Source organism: Exophiala bonariae (assembly GCF_035927105.1).
Source record: "Exophiala bonariae strain CCFEE 5792 chromosome Unknown scaffold_13, whole genome shotgun sequence".
Classification (NCBI taxonomy): Eukaryota; Fungi; Ascomycota; class Eurotiomycetes; order Chaetothyriales; family Herpotrichiellaceae; genus Exophiala; species Exophiala bonariae.
Window position 1 is genome coordinate 919247 of NW_027042488.1, and position 16660 is coordinate 935906.

General features: G+C 49.7%; 2 protein-coding genes across 2 annotated transcripts; both read left to right on the forward strand.

Annotated features, from left to right (window-relative positions):
• Window positions 1–1922: 1922 nt before the first annotated feature.
• LTR84_002634 (uncharacterized protein) lies at window positions 1923–4020 on the forward strand (the record flags this gene model as incomplete). The annotated part of the gene is made up of 2 exons (XM_064846243.1): window positions 1923–1949; window positions 2017–4020. 2 exons carry the CDS (start codon window positions 1923–1925, stop codon window positions 4018–4020), a joined length of 2031 nt encoding a protein of 676 aa, XP_064706468.1.
• An 8275-nt stretch (window positions 4021–12295) lies between these two features.
• LTR84_002635 (uncharacterized protein) lies at window positions 12296–15097 on the forward strand (the record flags this gene model as incomplete). Its single annotated transcript, XM_064846244.1, has 2 exons — window positions 12296–12670; window positions 12731–15097. 2 exons carry the CDS (start codon window positions 12296–12298, stop codon window positions 15095–15097), a joined length of 2742 nt encoding a protein of 913 aa, XP_064706469.1.
• Between the last annotated feature and the right edge of the window lie 1563 nt (window positions 15098–16660).

Consider the following 16660-nt stretch of genomic DNA (forward strand, 5'->3'; position numbering starts at 1 on the left):
GGGAATGACGTTGCCTCATAGAGTCTGCAGGTGAATCTTCCAAGCCGATATCGAGTTCCTGATCTCTACTGGATCTGCGCCGTATCGCGTGAAGCCTGGCAACATGCTGCTGCTTCAATCGTTCCTTTACACCGAGGCTACGGTAAGCCACAGGTGTACCGTCTTCGAGATCCACAATTTGGGCCTTCCGACGATCAAGCTCCAGTATCTGCCGCCTCATAAAATGTCTTCTGACGTCCGCCAACCCTATCCTACCATGATCTTCAGCCCATGCCAATATATCCCACGGTGCGGGTGAGAACGTCATGGCTCTTACACAACCAAGCAGCGATGGTCTGGAGGATCGGAATGTGCATATTATGGACGACTCGGGGTCATGATCGAGCTGCTGCATGTCAAAGACCGATATAGATCCCCCTTGTGCTGAAGCGGCACACAAATGCCCAGTGGGTGAGAATGTGACAGCGAAACTATAGTCATCGTAAACAGCATCGCCGGTTGGGATTGTCGGACAAGCAAGAAGGGCCCAATCGTACTTGACATGTCTTCCAGGTATTTTGCTGTCCGGGTCAGAGATCTCAGCCACACGACGTTGATAGAAGTATACCATGTCGGAATCTCCGACTGCGGCAAGGATTGTAGAATCGGGAGACATGGCCGAAAAGTTCATTGGAACAGGATGGGGTAATGTGGTAAGAATTTGACGTTGGGCCAAGGAGTAAATCTTGACAGTCCTGTCATTGTTGGAGATCAGTACAACGGGTTCGTCTGGATTCTGATCCCCGCCCAAAATATTATGTATGTTCATAGAGTTCACGATTTCTCCCCCCAGTGAGTCCACCACGAGGTCATGGCCGAAGCATTTAGGATGCCCGTGTTCATCCTTCTCGATCTTAACAAAGGCGCAATCTCCATTGATTTCTCCACCGACACCCACCCACCCAAGGTCGGCTGCCAGACATCTTGCTTCGAAGGGAACTGTGGCTAGAAGGGAATTCTGCCGAGTCTGAAAGTCCAGGACGCAGATGTCATAGTGGGACACGTAGTATATAAAGTCTCCCTCCTGCGTGCTTATGTGGTGTCTCAATTGATGGTGCGAGACTGGGATCTTGGCAGGGTAGAATTTATGATGAGTGGCGAGTCCTTGGGTAGGAGTGAAGGAGATTTCGTGATCGGTTTTGGTCATGTCGGGGAGAGGTGAGGGTTTAACGATGGAGGCACATGTCCCACTTCAAGGTGAGGCGGTTCGGAGTGTCGGGGATGGAGATCCCACAGCAGAGGCGTGGCCAGGGAAGGTCATCAGCCAGTAGTAGCAGGTTGGAAGGGTGCTCTGAAGATGATTGTTGTTGTCGAACAATGGCTATCAGTTAGGTACTTGAGCAGCAAAGCCGAGTCAGTGGTCCGCGGGATCTGGGTGCTGGTGCTTGACGTCAATTGGGTGTGCAAGCCACAGCAGTGAGGCTGTTGTTGGCTGCTCGTATCGATGTTCAATGGGGTCAGTGTCCGGCTGAATTATTACCAGTGCTGATTGAAAAGACAAATGTCATGGTGCCCGCTTGGCACCATCTGCATTCTGTGTTGGTGAAATTCGGGAGTCATGACTTTTGCCGAGTAAATTCCTCTAGGATGGAATCTTGCAGAAATTCATAGGCTCGGCGGAGAGCGCTAAGGGTTGCTAGTGCCCGGTAACAGCCTCGGACAAGCTTCCTATTTCTCCCTTTTCCCTTTTCAATTCCATCTTCGGCAGGCGATCGACTGAGGATTTTTCTCTCGACGTATACATTTGCATCCTGAGCTCATCCTGAGTCTTTCACTCTTCACACCATCACCCTCTATCAACCTCTGCGCCTCGTTGCAGTTCCTTTAATCTCCATCTACTTCTTCTTGCTTTGTATTTGTTGTATCATCACTACTTTCCAATCATGATTGCCTCACGGTTATCCAGAGCTGTAAGTCACCACTGTTTTTATTCTCCGATTCCATTCTCATCATAATGCATCTTCTAATCATGAACAGCTTCCACGCTCATCTCCCATCTCCCGCATCTCTCAGATTCGAGCTCCTCGCTCTTCAATAATCTCAAGATATGCCTCCACCGACGCGCCCGAAAGCACCGAAAAGGTCAAGGGCCAGGTCATCGGTATTGACTTGGGAACAACAAACTCGGCTGTTGCCATCATGGAAGGCAAGACGCCCCGTATAATAGAGAACTCCGAGGGTACTCGCACAACACCTTCAGTCGTTGCCTTCACCGAGGGTGGCGAACGTCTGGTCGGTGTGTCCGCCAAGCGTCAAGCTGTCGTCAATCCTGAAAATACACTCTTTGCAACCAAACGTCTGATCGGTCGCAAGTTTTCCGACCCTGAATGCCAAAGAGATATCAAGGAAGTCCCATACAAGATCGTACAACACACAAATGGCGACGCCTGGCTAGAAGCCCGTGGCCAGAAATACTCACCATCTCAGATTGGTGGTATGGTTCTGCAGAAGATGAAGGAAACTGCTGAGGCCTATCTCGGCAAGCCTGTCAAGAATGGTGTCGTTACTGTCCCTGCCTACTTCAACGATATGCAGCGACAAGCCACCAAAGACGCTGGTCAAATTGCTGGCCTAAACGTCCTCCGTGTTGTCAACGAGCCTACCGCAGCTGCGCTTGCCTATGGTCTGGAGAAGGAAGCCGATCGTATCATCGCTGTCTATGATCTTGGTGGTGGTACTTTCGATATTTCCATCCTTGAAATCCAAAAGGGTGTCTTCGAGGTCAAGTCTACCAACGGTGATACTCACTTGGGTGGTGAAGATTTCGATATCACTCTTGTCCGACATCTTGTTCAGCAATTCAAGAAGGAGTCTGGTATCGATCTGTCCAACGACCGCATGGCCATCCAACGTATCCGTGAAGCTGCTGAGAAGGCAAAGATTGAGTTGTCTTCCTCGCTGCAGACCGATATCAACCTGCCCTTCATCACTGCTGACGCCTCTGGTCCTAAACACATCAACTCCAAGATGACACGTGCTCAGCTCGAAACTCTTGTTGATCCTTTGATCACCAGAACTATTGATCCTGTTCGAAAGGCTCTCAAGGATGCAAACCTCCAAGCCAAGGAAATTCAAGAAGTCATCCTCGTCGGTGGTATGACCCGTATGCCCAAGGTTACCGATTCTGTCAAGAACATCTTCGGCCGTGAGCCTGCCAAGGCTGTCAATCCCGATGAGGCTGTCGCCATTGGTGCTGCCATTCAGGGTGCCGTTCTTGCTGGTGAAGTTATGGACGTTTTACTCCTCGATGTTACTCCTCTGTCCCTAGGTATTGAGACCCTCGGTGGTGTTTTCACTCGATTGATCAACCGAAACACTACTATCCCCACCAAGAAATCACAAATTTTCTCCACTGCTGCCGATTTCCAGACTGCTGTCGAGATCAAGGTCTACCAGGGTGAGCGTGAACTTGTTCGCGACAACAAGCTGCTCGGAAACTTCCAGCTGGTTGGAATTCCCCCTGCTCACCGTGGCGTTCCTCAAGTCGAGGTTACCTTCGACATTGATGCTGATTCCATCGTGCATGTTCATGCCAAGGACAAGTCAACCAACAAGGATCAATCCATCACCATTGCTTCAGGATCCGGTCTATCTGACAACGAGATTCAGAACATGGTCGACGATGCTGAGAAATATGGTGCTCAAGATAAGGAACGCAAGGCTGCTATTGAAGCTGCCAACCGTGCCGACAGTGTTCTCAATGATACTGAGAAGGCTCTCAAGGAGTTCGAAGACAAGCTTGACAAGACTGAAGCTGACAACATCAAGGAGAAGATTGCCACTCTCCGCGAATATGTTGCCAAGAACCAATCTGGCGAAGGTACCGCCACGGCGGAAGAGCTCAAGGCCAAGATTGATGAGCTACAGTCCAGTGCTCTGACCCTTTTCGATAAGATGCACAAGGCTCGAGAGGAATCCTCACAGTCACCTCCTCCCGGCGGTGATGCCGGTGCCCAACAGGGTGGTGAGCAGAAGCCTTGAGGCTGCAACAAGACAGGCGGTGTGAAGAAGAGCACCATTGTATTTTAATGATATCCCACCTGTACTCGACTTATTTTCTTTCATCGTCTTGCATCTCCTCCGGTATGGCCGATCAGACATGCAACGTCAATGTATATGCGGCGCTCACCACGGCACGAATTTTTCAACGTCACTATAGGTGCCTGCTGAATCACGAAGGTCGAATGAGATACCTCCTGAGATCTCATTTCATCGCCATCATGTCTTTCACATGAAGGGTCGATGTGCAATGTCCTCGTTGGCTAGGAGTACAAGCTCAAAACCATGAATCGAAAATCAACTTCACCACGAACATATTTCCTTTCTCCTCCTTCTTACCTTGTCCTTGTTATTATGTTTACATGTCGGGCGATACTTAATGGGAAGTGCCAGGGATTTGCACTCGTCGGACTACCTTGAAATCAAAAGTTTGGTGTTGACATGGGGTTCAGGGGGCGGGTGATGGGCGATAGGTGTAACTCAGGCCCAGTCAGTCTTTCGTGGACAAAGACCCTGGGGGAGCTATGTAATTACCATGAAAAGGGACGGATATAGCGGTCCTTCTTGTCTTCCACGGATATGGGAAAGGTACGATGAGGAATATCTCTCCTCTCAGGTCAGAGAAGGTGTCTTGTGTTTATACTACTGCTACCCACCGACACATTCTCGATCGAAGAAAGAGCTAGCTAGCGAAAACCCCACAACAAAGAATCAATCTCCTCTCTTCAAAACAAAGATCCTTGACTCCTTTTCATTCATGTGCTAGACTGCTTTGCTCTGGTTAGTTTCAGCCTAACTTAGGCAGCCTCGCAGAACACGTCAAGCCACACTCACTCGGTGCCCTGGATGCACATCTACAGTCCATCGCATCGCCACCCCCCGCCCGTCCCAGAATGGCATGTCCAGTACGGATACCTAATGTCAGGTATGTATCATCAAGGCTGATTCCAAGACCGGTGTCCCACAGCTCGTTTCCTTCAATACCGGAGGCGTCATGCCCATACATACTTAGGACATAGTCATACATACCACTTGATACCTTGATACCCTGGGTACCTTGAAGGAAATCCGGTACGTTCAAGTCCACAGAAACGCACTATATATATATACTCGTACACGATTCGAGAGCAAAGGGTGCGTGCCCACTGCCCACCCGAACTTCAAGGCTCCTACTCCTACTCACTACTGTCTCAGGAAACGTCGATCAAACGGCCGGATTCAAAGAAAAACCATGGGCAGAGGGCCAGTGGCCAACAACGACTTTGCATCGTATCGCAACACATCGCAACACATCCGCTGGCTGACGGGTTTGGCGATCAGATGGGATTGATGCTTGCAGGTACTCGTACTTGGGGTTACTTAATTTAGCAGACTCTTGTGATCGCTGGGGGTGCCGGCGGCGGTGGTGGAACAACGCGGTGGTTGTGCGCGGTGATCCAACGGTCAAAAAGGTCGGATTCGAAGGTCATGTGTCGGTTGGCATGGATAGAGTAATCAGTATTCTATTTAAACTTATTTTTCAAGGGGCGTTCTCTACGGAGTACGGGAGGACGCGTGCTGCCTAAGCCAGGGGGTGTTGGCCGTGATGGAATAATATGATATGCTCGATGGAGTATTCAAGGCTACGGCTGGCGAAGGGGGGAATTAAAGGGGTGGGAAATGCGAATACGCCGCATGCAAGGCCCTTTGGCCCCCGTGCATGACTTTCTCATTGGCTGCGGTGGGTTCGGTGGTCTTGTCTCGGAACTAGCAAGTGCGCAGATTCATAGTCATCAAGATAATTAAAACCCATGTTTGATGGTGCGGGTTGAAGCTGCGAATGTGGATTGTGGTGCTGTGTTTCTAAAACAGATGATACGATGGACCTGCCTTACAAGTTTCAAATATCTTGGGTATCGTATCTTATGATTCTGCAAACAGCATCAAGATGCTTGATTTGGACAATGATGTGAGAACAAGGAGTGCACTTGCCTGATGAGGTCCATGCTATACTGCTGTAGAAAGGGCGGAAATTTGAGCGTGAGTTTCACGTTGATCGCATCGGCATCCGATCTCGTACTTTAGCCTTAGGCGCACCGTTTCTTCGTCGCTCCATAAAACCCCTTTCGTAATTTGATAGTAGTTAATCCTTGCGAGGTGCGAGTCGCAATGTGTGAAACACGACGTCGCAAGCTCGCAACTCGGCATTCCGGGGTCAGCAGCCCCTGATAATGCTATGACAGATATGGTAAGATATTCGAGTTCGCTATAGTCTGAGCACTTAGCCCTTTTGGGCATCTCGATACCTGGGTACTTTCGAACAGAGCCTCAGGGTCTGAAAGCCTTTCGGTCGCCTTTCGATAGTATTCAGACACAATCAGTAGGTAGATGACAAAAGCTATTCATGAACAGCTTGATGCGTTGGGGGTAACGCATTCCTTGTTGTTCCGACTCGTTGCAAATATCTACCCGGTGCTTACTGAGAGCGTTGTGGATCGTTACATTCCCCGTGCAGCTTACCAGTGGCTGACCGTATATCCGGCTAGCCCGGTGCATGATGGCATGCTTGTATACCAGATGTGGGAGGAGTTGTGCACAAGTCTCTGATATGAAGTGCGTGTAACTTGACCTGATTGAGGTGAAAATTTTCGCAGCTTGAAACATCAAGTTGGGGTCTTCTGATCTCAAGATTTGTCGATACCGATCTTGAGTGTGATCCAAAGGACAGACCACGGACGAGTACAAGGGGTCGAACTTGGGTATGAGTATGGCTTAGAGCCATGGATTGGCCTAACATTACAGTAGGATTGGTATATCCATTTAGGTCGTCTCTCGGCCAATGGGCTTTTGACTTTGCCTGCTCTCAACGTCTCACCCTCGGCATGGCCGACGTAGGATCGTTTGAAGAGATACAAGATTGGTCCATCCGGTTGTTTTGTTTTCCGAGATGACTGGATAATGCACAAGTAGTGCTACTGTAGTCTGTAAGAGGTAATTGGGGGTGCATCTGGATGCAGATGATCGATGTTTATAGTCAACTGATCTATCCACAAGGCACAATGAGATCGCACTCCGGAGGGTGGGTCGACTTCTGGAAGGGCTTCATGGAGTAAGCAAATAATCATAAGGGAACTAGGTGGGGGTTGCCAATGGTCTGAAGGATATCTCGGATGATACATATCTCATGCATACCGTAGGCTGCATGTTGATCCTCTCGTTTTGGTACTATTGATTTCTAGCAGAATCAAATGAGGATATCACCGAATGAACCATTTTGAAAGACTGATATATAGAAGCTGCCACTCCAGTCGCAAATGCCGCGCAAGATGAACAGTGTATTCGGTAGCTCAATAGGTGGTCAAAGCGACTGCCGAATACGGCTCAGACTCTCTAAGTACCGAGTAAGCTAGGCGTCCTTAGTCGATATAGCCTTGGACTAATGGAAATTATTTACGAAACACACTTTGCGACGAGATGGCGATGTTTTTCGTAACAGCTTCAAGTATGGGAATACCAGTGGACGCGGTGTGACGAATCAAGGGTCCGGTGGCATTCGGATGACATTAATCAACAGTCACACCAAGATGCCTGGTACAGAGTATGACAATAACAATGTGCAGCCCGTGTAAGGTTGCATTTGCTTGGCTCTTGCTCAACTAGCATGATCTAGTTCACTCGATTCGGCCAATTATTCCCCCAAATGTGGGCTATAATGATCGAGGGTGGTCGCCAGCTGCAGCCCCTGCGTATATCCTTGTCGATGAAGTTAGATCAGCAGTCACGATTACTGTTCTTATAAAGCGGACGGCATCGGTTGGAAGTTTGAGTTGGTGTTGGCGAAACATCCGAATGCGACGTATTATCGCGAAGATTACGATAGGATGCGCAGGATCGAGAGAGGATGATTGTTTTCTTTTTCTGGTCGGAGGAACTCTTTTCTGTTGATCTTTTGATCGGTGGTACTCTGTGCACTAGTCGTGTACTCCGTACCTCGTACAGGGTGCCACAAAAGGAGGCTGACACCATCTGAGCGGTAAGTACGGATATCGGAGAGGAAGTACAGATACTCCGTGTATCGTGCTCGCTATAAACTACTCGTACTAGGTACTTCTGGGTGCCTTTGCCCCTCTGTGGAGACAGATAATGCAACACCGTGTCAGGATGAGAAAAAGTTGAGCATCATAGATTGGGGATGATTATTGGTAGCAACGGTTGACCATGATCAGTTTCGGGGCCGAATCAAATGGTTTTATATCACTTGCGTAAACCATAGATACGTGGCATTTATTCGGTTGACGTAAAATAAGCGAGTCCTGCCTACTTGGTACCCAGGTAGACATGTCTCGTGTTGTCTGCATCCTTGTGGCTGAACTAGAGAAGCAACCGATGAGCACCAGTGGTATTCCGTAGGGGAAAGTGTTGGCATATGGACACAAGAGTCAATGAGTGCTGCTAGATAACGGAACGAAATTAGTCCATGTGTCATCCGAAACCCGAGATGGAATAGTGTGCCGCTCAGTTTCAGCGTATGTTACAGAGGCGACCAGAGGGAACGAGTGACTGCCTCATAGAGCAAAGCCCAGAGGCAAAACTCCGTAATCAATAGGTGAAAGGGATGCGACTGGATGCTGGTGGCTTGTGGAGTAGAATGCCACGCCAATCAGTCGACTTGGTCGGAGAATGGCCTTGCTATTCGGACGCAAGAGAGATTTAATGGAGACGAATGGCATATCTTTGCCACACCAATGAAGGTGAATGGAAGAATGTGTATCTGTTAGTTGGGTGGGCAGGGTCGGAAGCATTGTGTAATCGTCACGTCAAAGAAAGTTGCATTACCCTTTACGGTGCTAGCTGGGGGCCAAGGGACAGGGAAAAACTAAGTCTGCCCATCGCGTGGAAGACAGGGGTGGGATGAAATAGCTTGATCGTGGATCTGAGAAAAAGGGCTGTGGAATGCGAGCTTGCGGGATAAAAGAGTGGATGAGAGTCAAGGTGCGTGTTTGTGGGAAATTGTGTTTGTCAAGGAAAAGGCTAAAGCTTGGGGTAGATAGGCAGGACCGAGGCAATACGAGTCGGCATGAGCATGGGCATGGGCATGGGCATGGGGCATGAGCATGAGAAGTTTTTGGGATCTGGAGAGGACTCGGTATACGGATAAGGTGTGTCGTCCAGTATCTCCTCTAAAAGGGTGAGGGGACCAGCGGACCGGCAGAGCCTAGACATCTGGGCGCTAGGCATGAGACAACCGTACCGAGTACTCGTACTCTGTACGGTATCTTGAAGTGTTAAGACTCATTGATCAAGAGGAGGACCGAAGCATGATAAAATAAAGTGGAGCGACGGACAAGTTATGCTTGCTAGCGTGAGAGGATACCTCGTACCAAGCATCAACAAGCGAGAAGTGACAGACTAGAATGCACCAAAGGGCGAAAAACCAGACGATCAAAGAGCATAACTCAGGCCATTGCCCATCACGAGACCCATGTCAGCCTACTCAGTGGTAGTCTAACACAGGCTAGCCGGAGCGGCCCCGCGTTAAGAGAGCTGAGGGAGAAATCAAGGGTGGAGCGAGTTATCTCTCGGTAGAAAGTCAGATCTAGGACGAGTACGCCGTAGAGGAGGAGGGAAGATACGGACGCATGCACCAGGTCTTACCCGTGGGTTTGGGCATGGACTTGGTGCTGGGTTGGGGTTCATCCAGTCTGTTATTCCGTACTCGGTATATTAGAGGCACCCGGAGGAATTGGATGGAGAGTCGACGTCGGCAAGATCTAGTCATGGGCATGGCATGGTCTCACGGTTTCAAGCCTGGACGTGAACTTGAAGAGGTCTAGTTTAGTCCACGGGCAAATCAATCTGAAGTTGCCACGCACTCCGAGTCTATTCTTTGACTTTCTCTCTACGAGTCCTATGCTCCATTATCTAATTTTGAGTTCAACTCCTGACGGTGACGCACACCTATGATTGTACGCGGCAGTTCAAGTTGTATTCGTGGCTTTCCAGGTCCTTGCCAGGTTTGAGAGAGCACTGCCAGTGACCGCACTCACCGTCCACCATCACATATCCATTTCGTCATCTCAGCCTGAAACACCGCAACAAGGGGTCTGAGGAGTATTTTATACATGAATCAAGCCTAATCTCCATCCTTGGTGGGAACCCACCCTTCGACCTTCCATTTATGGGTACTGCTCCTGGGTGCTGCGTGTCACAGAGGGAAGTGCCATTATGCCATATAGAGGCACTTTATGCAGGTCATATACCGAGTCGCTGCAGTGCATTAGCATTAGCGAAGGGGGTTCGTCTTCGTTCACTTGGTACTGCAGCTTCAGAGTCATTTAAGTCGTCGTACGTGGCATTGGCATGGGAATGCATTCAATGCAGTGCCCGAGATTGACTGCCTCCCTGCTTCTAGTCCTGGTATTGAATATTGATACCAACCATACCTAGAACCCAGAACCTAGACCCTAGGCCCTGAGCTGAGGTCTCGGCTATGGTTAACCCCCGGCGGCGACTGCACATCTCTGCCTTCCTTCACTATTCAAACGCTAAATAGCGATCATCATTGGGTTCGTTCTATTGCTCGCATTGGCCCTCGACCGGGTTATCACCATTGGTTGCTGCAGCCTCCCCCATCGGCTCGTCCAAGAGTGCCACAATCAAGCGAGCTCCCGTGGCACTCTTTCTATTTGACCGTTTGGCTTTTGAAGCTGATTTTTCAATTCACTGCACTGCCAGTCCAGTGCCACTGGCACATCTCTGATCTCTCATCTCTCAGGCTCAGGCTTCGGCTTGACAAGGCAGTCGCTTCCCTCCAGCAAATTTGACTTTGACTTTTCCTCTTTCATCTAGAGTGTATCCGTACCCATTACACACATTCATAACCCTATCGACCACTGGCTTGTGGCTTTTCGGGTCTATTATTCTCTCCCTTTTGCCTTTCGACTTTGTCAACACCAACTCCAACCTGAACCAACGCCTTCCTTCTCCCTCCCTCTTTCTCCTTCCGTCCTCCGTCCTCCCTCCCTCCTAGATATTCCTGTCCTTGATACTCCGGTATCCTTGGTCCTGCCTCCTCTACCAGCAACCATTCTCTATCTTCGACCACCACCACACCTGCACGCGCTCCAGGCGCCACGCCTTATAATTCAAGGGAGTCACTGCGATGTACTCCCGGAATGAAGCCCTCCGCAAGGAGCTGACGAGTCTGGATGTAAGTTTCTCTCTCTTTTCTTTCACCATCATGATCATGAAATTGCTTTTTCCTGCCGGTCCATAACTACGACTACCACTACGACTCATGCATGACCACCTTCAAAAAAGCCAATCATGCAGCAAGCTCGTCAACACCAAAATTCAACCAACCTCCCATGGCCACCAGCTCCCACAATACATCGGAGTCCGCAGTATGTTGGAAAACAGGCTCGGAGCGGGCATACTGATCGCAATACCCTCGTCCTGTACGGATAAACCCTGGCCAGAATCCATCTTCGCTTGACCGCGTGTTGGGCTCATGCAGTGGCTTCGATCTTAGGCTCTCTTGGGCTCTGTCTGGGTTTCTTCGGGTCGACCTAATCCAAGACTTGGAATTGCATCCCGGTCTACCAGTGGGCGCACTGATGCACTGTGCATCCACTATTGGCGACCTTTCTCTTTACTTATCTTGGCGCCACCCTATTCTCTCGGGGCCTCCACGAGTCACGCCCCGGGCACCCAAACCAACAAACCCTACCTACCACTTTTTTACCAATAGCGGCCATCTCATCACCACTTGTCTATCCCCATACGAAGAAACCACTATTCACCCAACCTGAACATGTCGACCTTACCCCTTTGGTCCCTTCCGATTATCTACCAAGCGGACCTCGGCCGCCTCTTGGTCACAAGCTCTCAATTTGATTATCGCCATCACTCCTTCGCCATCCTCCCACTGCATTGCGCCACAACTTCGGCTGCTTACCTCACATCTGATGTCTATCTTCGGACCACACCTGACCACCCTGGTCTACACTTTCCCTTGGTCCCCACTAGCCACCAATAATTCTCGGCCCCCTTTTCCCATCTGTACACAATACTCGTATCACTTACCCCCTTGGTCTACCTCAATCAGGCTCGAATTCGTTTTTGTTTCATCATGAGCTCACCACTAACCATCCCTTGCTAGCGGCCTCGGTCAACATGGCAGACTCCCTTCACAACACCTATACGTGCATTTCCACCACCAGCAAACCGCAGCCCAATCATAAATCGTGACTCGACTCGAGACTCAAATCGAGACCCTATGGACCCCGAGTCCTCTGATAGCGATGTCTCTGTTGGAGGTGGAGATGAGTATAGGTTTGCAAGTCCATTGACAGCTCCCGTACCATTGCCACCTCCACCATCAAAGCATGCTCTGGAATCTTCCGACGCTGTTTCCGCTCGTCTGGATGAATTACTTCGAGTCGAGGAACATAACATCAAAAAGTATGATCTCCTCAAAGCAAAACGAAATCGAAAGGACGAGAAAATCCGACGAAAACGTGAAATCCAAGACAAGAAAATTGCCGCCATCACCGAGGCACGGCGACGCCGCGACGCTAGAATCGAGGCTCGTCGTAAACGTGAGGATGCTGCTTTCACTCAGTTCGATCATGAGCTTGAGGATGAAGAAAGCGTAAGTAGAAACCTATCCTCCAACCGTTGTTTGTGACAAGGCACCACTGACCAGCCATAGAACCTTCGCCGTCGACTGAAGCGACTGAAACGTGGGCTACCACCCGATGAGTCACCTCAACCCGGAGCTGCTCGCATTGCATCTGCATCAATGTCACCTCCAGGTCAAGGGCTCTCCACGATACCTCCACCACCCAAGCGACATCAAGTTGGACCTCCAGGTCAACCAGATGCAGTCAATCCAGCACACTCACGCCCGGCCGAACAACGGACCGTGCCACCTGTCACAACCAGCGAACCTCAGTCTTATTCATTCTATCGCAACATGAACTCTTCATACAACAGTAGGCCTTATCACTCAGCGTCCTACTCCACCACGTCTAGTTCCACCACGCCAGCTACAACCGCCAATGGACCGAATCACTCTACCCAACCAGCGGCTGATCGGTCGTCTCTCAATCCTCTTGGACATCCTGGTTCCCCTCATTCCAGACCTCCATCAAGCTCTCATTCTCCTGCCACTTCAACTTCCATTGCAAATCCTCCTCCACGTGTGATCTCATCGAGTTATGACACCAGACCGCCTCCAGCTACGACCTCATCTGGTTTTGCTTCCATCAACGCACCAACAAATACGGGTTTTGCTTCAATCAATCCTCGCACAGCTGCCACACCCCCAACAGCTCATGCCGGTCCGACCAGACCTTTACAGGATTTAGATCACAAGACCCCAAGTCAGCCTATCGGAAGCAACGGTATTGATAGCACGCGATTCCACTCTTATACTAATACACCCTCAACGACCCCGACACTCGCTGCAAATACCGCAAGCAAGCGGACCCCGTCTACTACTCATCCATATCAGATGTCGGAAGCGTTTGCCAATAGGCATCATCACTGTGAGCGTGTTGACGCAATCAATCGTGGCATTTGGACTTCATATGGCGTTGGAGGCACGCAAGAGCATCCTGTTGGCCCGGCCACAGAGATGTATCTCCGTTGCAACCATGATGGCTGTTCTCGAATTGATTGGCGCACCGTTCACGGCCTACAATGCCATATCGTAAAGAATCACGAACAACCCAAAGGAACTATCGGTAGTCTCGATAAAGCTTTGGAAAAATATGGTGTCCCCGTGAAGGAGGTCGAGGATTACGAGCGTGAGCATGGAAGAGGCTCTGCAGGTACGGTAGCCGATCCAAAGAACCACAAAATCAAGGTCAAAACAAAGGAAGCTTTGAATGCTAGCCCATACGGCCGTACCGGGACTCCAGGCCCATATGGAGTTGACCCTCAAGCAAGACCTGCAGGTTATAGACCAAGTCCAACACCGACGAGCGACAGTCCTACCTTGTCTGATGAAATCAAACGCAGCCCTGTGACCGGATTTACCAATGGAGCCTCGAAGGACGTCTCAAAGGCTGATAACTCTATCCGGGCCAATCCATCCGCAATACCGCCCAAAGTTCCATCAAATGCGAGCCCAATTTCTTCTGCTCCTGTAGCACAAATGCGATCTGACTACCGGACAGACTGGATGGGTCGCCCTCTCCAGATGCAGACGCCTTCGAGACTCGATCCAGAACAGAAGAAACTCCAAGGCGACTTTGGTGCATCGAGCTCATCATCTCCTGCCCAAAACAAAGCTCCAATTCTTGCTCGGCCCGCAGTCTCTGGTGGACCGGTCCAATCCAATCACGCTCCTCAAGCTAGTGCACCAACCACTGCAACAGCACCTACAGCATCCGCTGGACCACAGCCACCAAAATCGCCCTCCGCAGAAGTGAAGCCTGCAGCACCATCCGTGCCAGCCCTTAGTGCCGCGACCCCTACATTGCCCGTAGCTGTAGCCCCAAATGCCACCGGCGAGGCAACGTCGGTTCAACTAAAGAATGAGCAAGATGATGCAGGTACCACCAAGAACGTTGCTCCTCAGGCACAGGGATCAGACACAGACATTCAAATGACTGGGACAGAGCAACCCGAGGTCGGCAAGCAATCTTCTCCAGTAGGCACAGCAAAGGAGAACGGAAATTCTGAGCAGACCCCTATGAAACAGGCTCCTCAAAGCCCGGATGACAATAGCGAAGATCAATCAGAGACCATTGTTGTTGATGGCGATACCGGCAAAGCAATTAATGACATTTCTGGAGCCCGGAAATCCAATCTTCAGTCGCCAACAATTACGGCAAAGACCCTTACCGCCACTACTCCTGGTAGTGCAAGACGCCCAAGTCGACGCCTTAGTACGGCCCGAACATCAGTTGATACTGACGGAGACTCATCCTATACCAAGGAAAATCGAAGCGCTACAAACACGAATGGAGATATGGATGACAAAGACGAAAAGGACAGCAAAGATGAGAGAGAGAAAACCCCTCAACGACGGTTTGCGAGTGGTCGCGTTTTAAGACGTGGTAGAGTTTGAGTGTGAAGCACCAACAAGAGACTTCGAGCCAGACAATGACACGAAAAACCAGCAGATTCACGATAGCATGGATGCGACATAATACGTGGAGGATTTTAATTGGGAGCATACCTTTTTGGTGCCTGTATGAATATAGCTATCAGGCTTGGGAGCAATATACATTGTGGATTTGTGATGGTGGGACAGGGTTGAATCTGCATGGTAAACGGCTTGATTGGGGTGGCGTTTCAGGAGGTTTTGACATCGGATCGTCTTTGGCAGGGCCCACAAGAGCCAGTGCCAGTACTTCTTTAATGATGACCATATGTGTATCATTGCGCGTGCTTATCCAACCAGCATCACATGACACCACATCCAAGACCTTCTATTCTGTTTGGTATATATGAGCTTAAAGGGGCTGTTCGGCCACAGCGACAACAACGACAACAACAGACTGTGTGCGATGAGGACTCAAGAGCTTGCTTGCTTGCTTGCTTGCTTGTGAGCACGCTACGAGATAGATACCTTAGGCAGTTCGATATATTCCTCAGTATCATCATTCACAAGTCCACCCGAGCATTAGTTCAATCTATTCCGTTCCATTAATTCATTCAAACTCCATTCTTAACTATTTACTGTGGTGTACCTGAGTTCCATATCCTGGGTCCTGTGGACTCCGCCCCGATGCATGCTCTATGTATACTCCTTGAGGCAGGCACGGTGTGGTTTCCATGGGTGGAGATGTGCGTTGTATTTTCGTATGTATGTATGTATTTGATATGAAGATATACGTGGGGCTTTTGAATGCGTTACTTTTTGTCACCTGTGGCAACATATGGTCAGTCAGTCAGTCGGGTGGAGTCGTATAGAGGGTAGGGTAGATATCGTTGTCAAAATGCGAGGTCGCACACAATAAATTGATTTCTCTCTTCGATTGATTGCTGCTTCCCCACATCCGGCCTTGTTTGTAGGCCGAGTAAGTACTTTGCGCCAAACGGCGATTGTTCATCATCCGAACGGATTTACCTAGGTACTTACATAAGAATAGCCTCAGCTGTCTGTCGAACTACTAGCTCGAGTGTAATCTACCTGCAGTGCTGGGGGTTTTTGTTCATGGTCGAGCGGTTATGCCGGCGGAATTAGCGGCAGTTTGGCTTCGTGGTCAATACACGCCATATTCTAAGATAGATTGCAAGGAACTCGGCGCAGGGAGAGGATGGGAAGTTCTGAGAATGAATGGTATTTCTTTCAGCTTTTTGTTCGTCATGACTAAGTACAAGGATGCGAGCAGTGTTGAAAGTTTGGAAATTTCTCCTTCAGCTAACTAATTTAGTTAGCCAGCCTTGTTTGGCCAGCCCCTATTTCTCGGTGATTGTGTGACCCTGTCCTGGAAACTCGTGGCCTCTGTCCATGAACTGCCTTCAAGGTTTGGTTCTAGAAATAACCTTCAGGATAACTTCACGCCCAAATGAGACAGGTTCGCTGCTGCTTGACACTGACAGCGGTTTTCCGACCCCAAAGTTTCAAGCCGCATTACAGATTGTGCAGACGACGAGCGCCAATTCTATAAACTTCTGGTGAAAA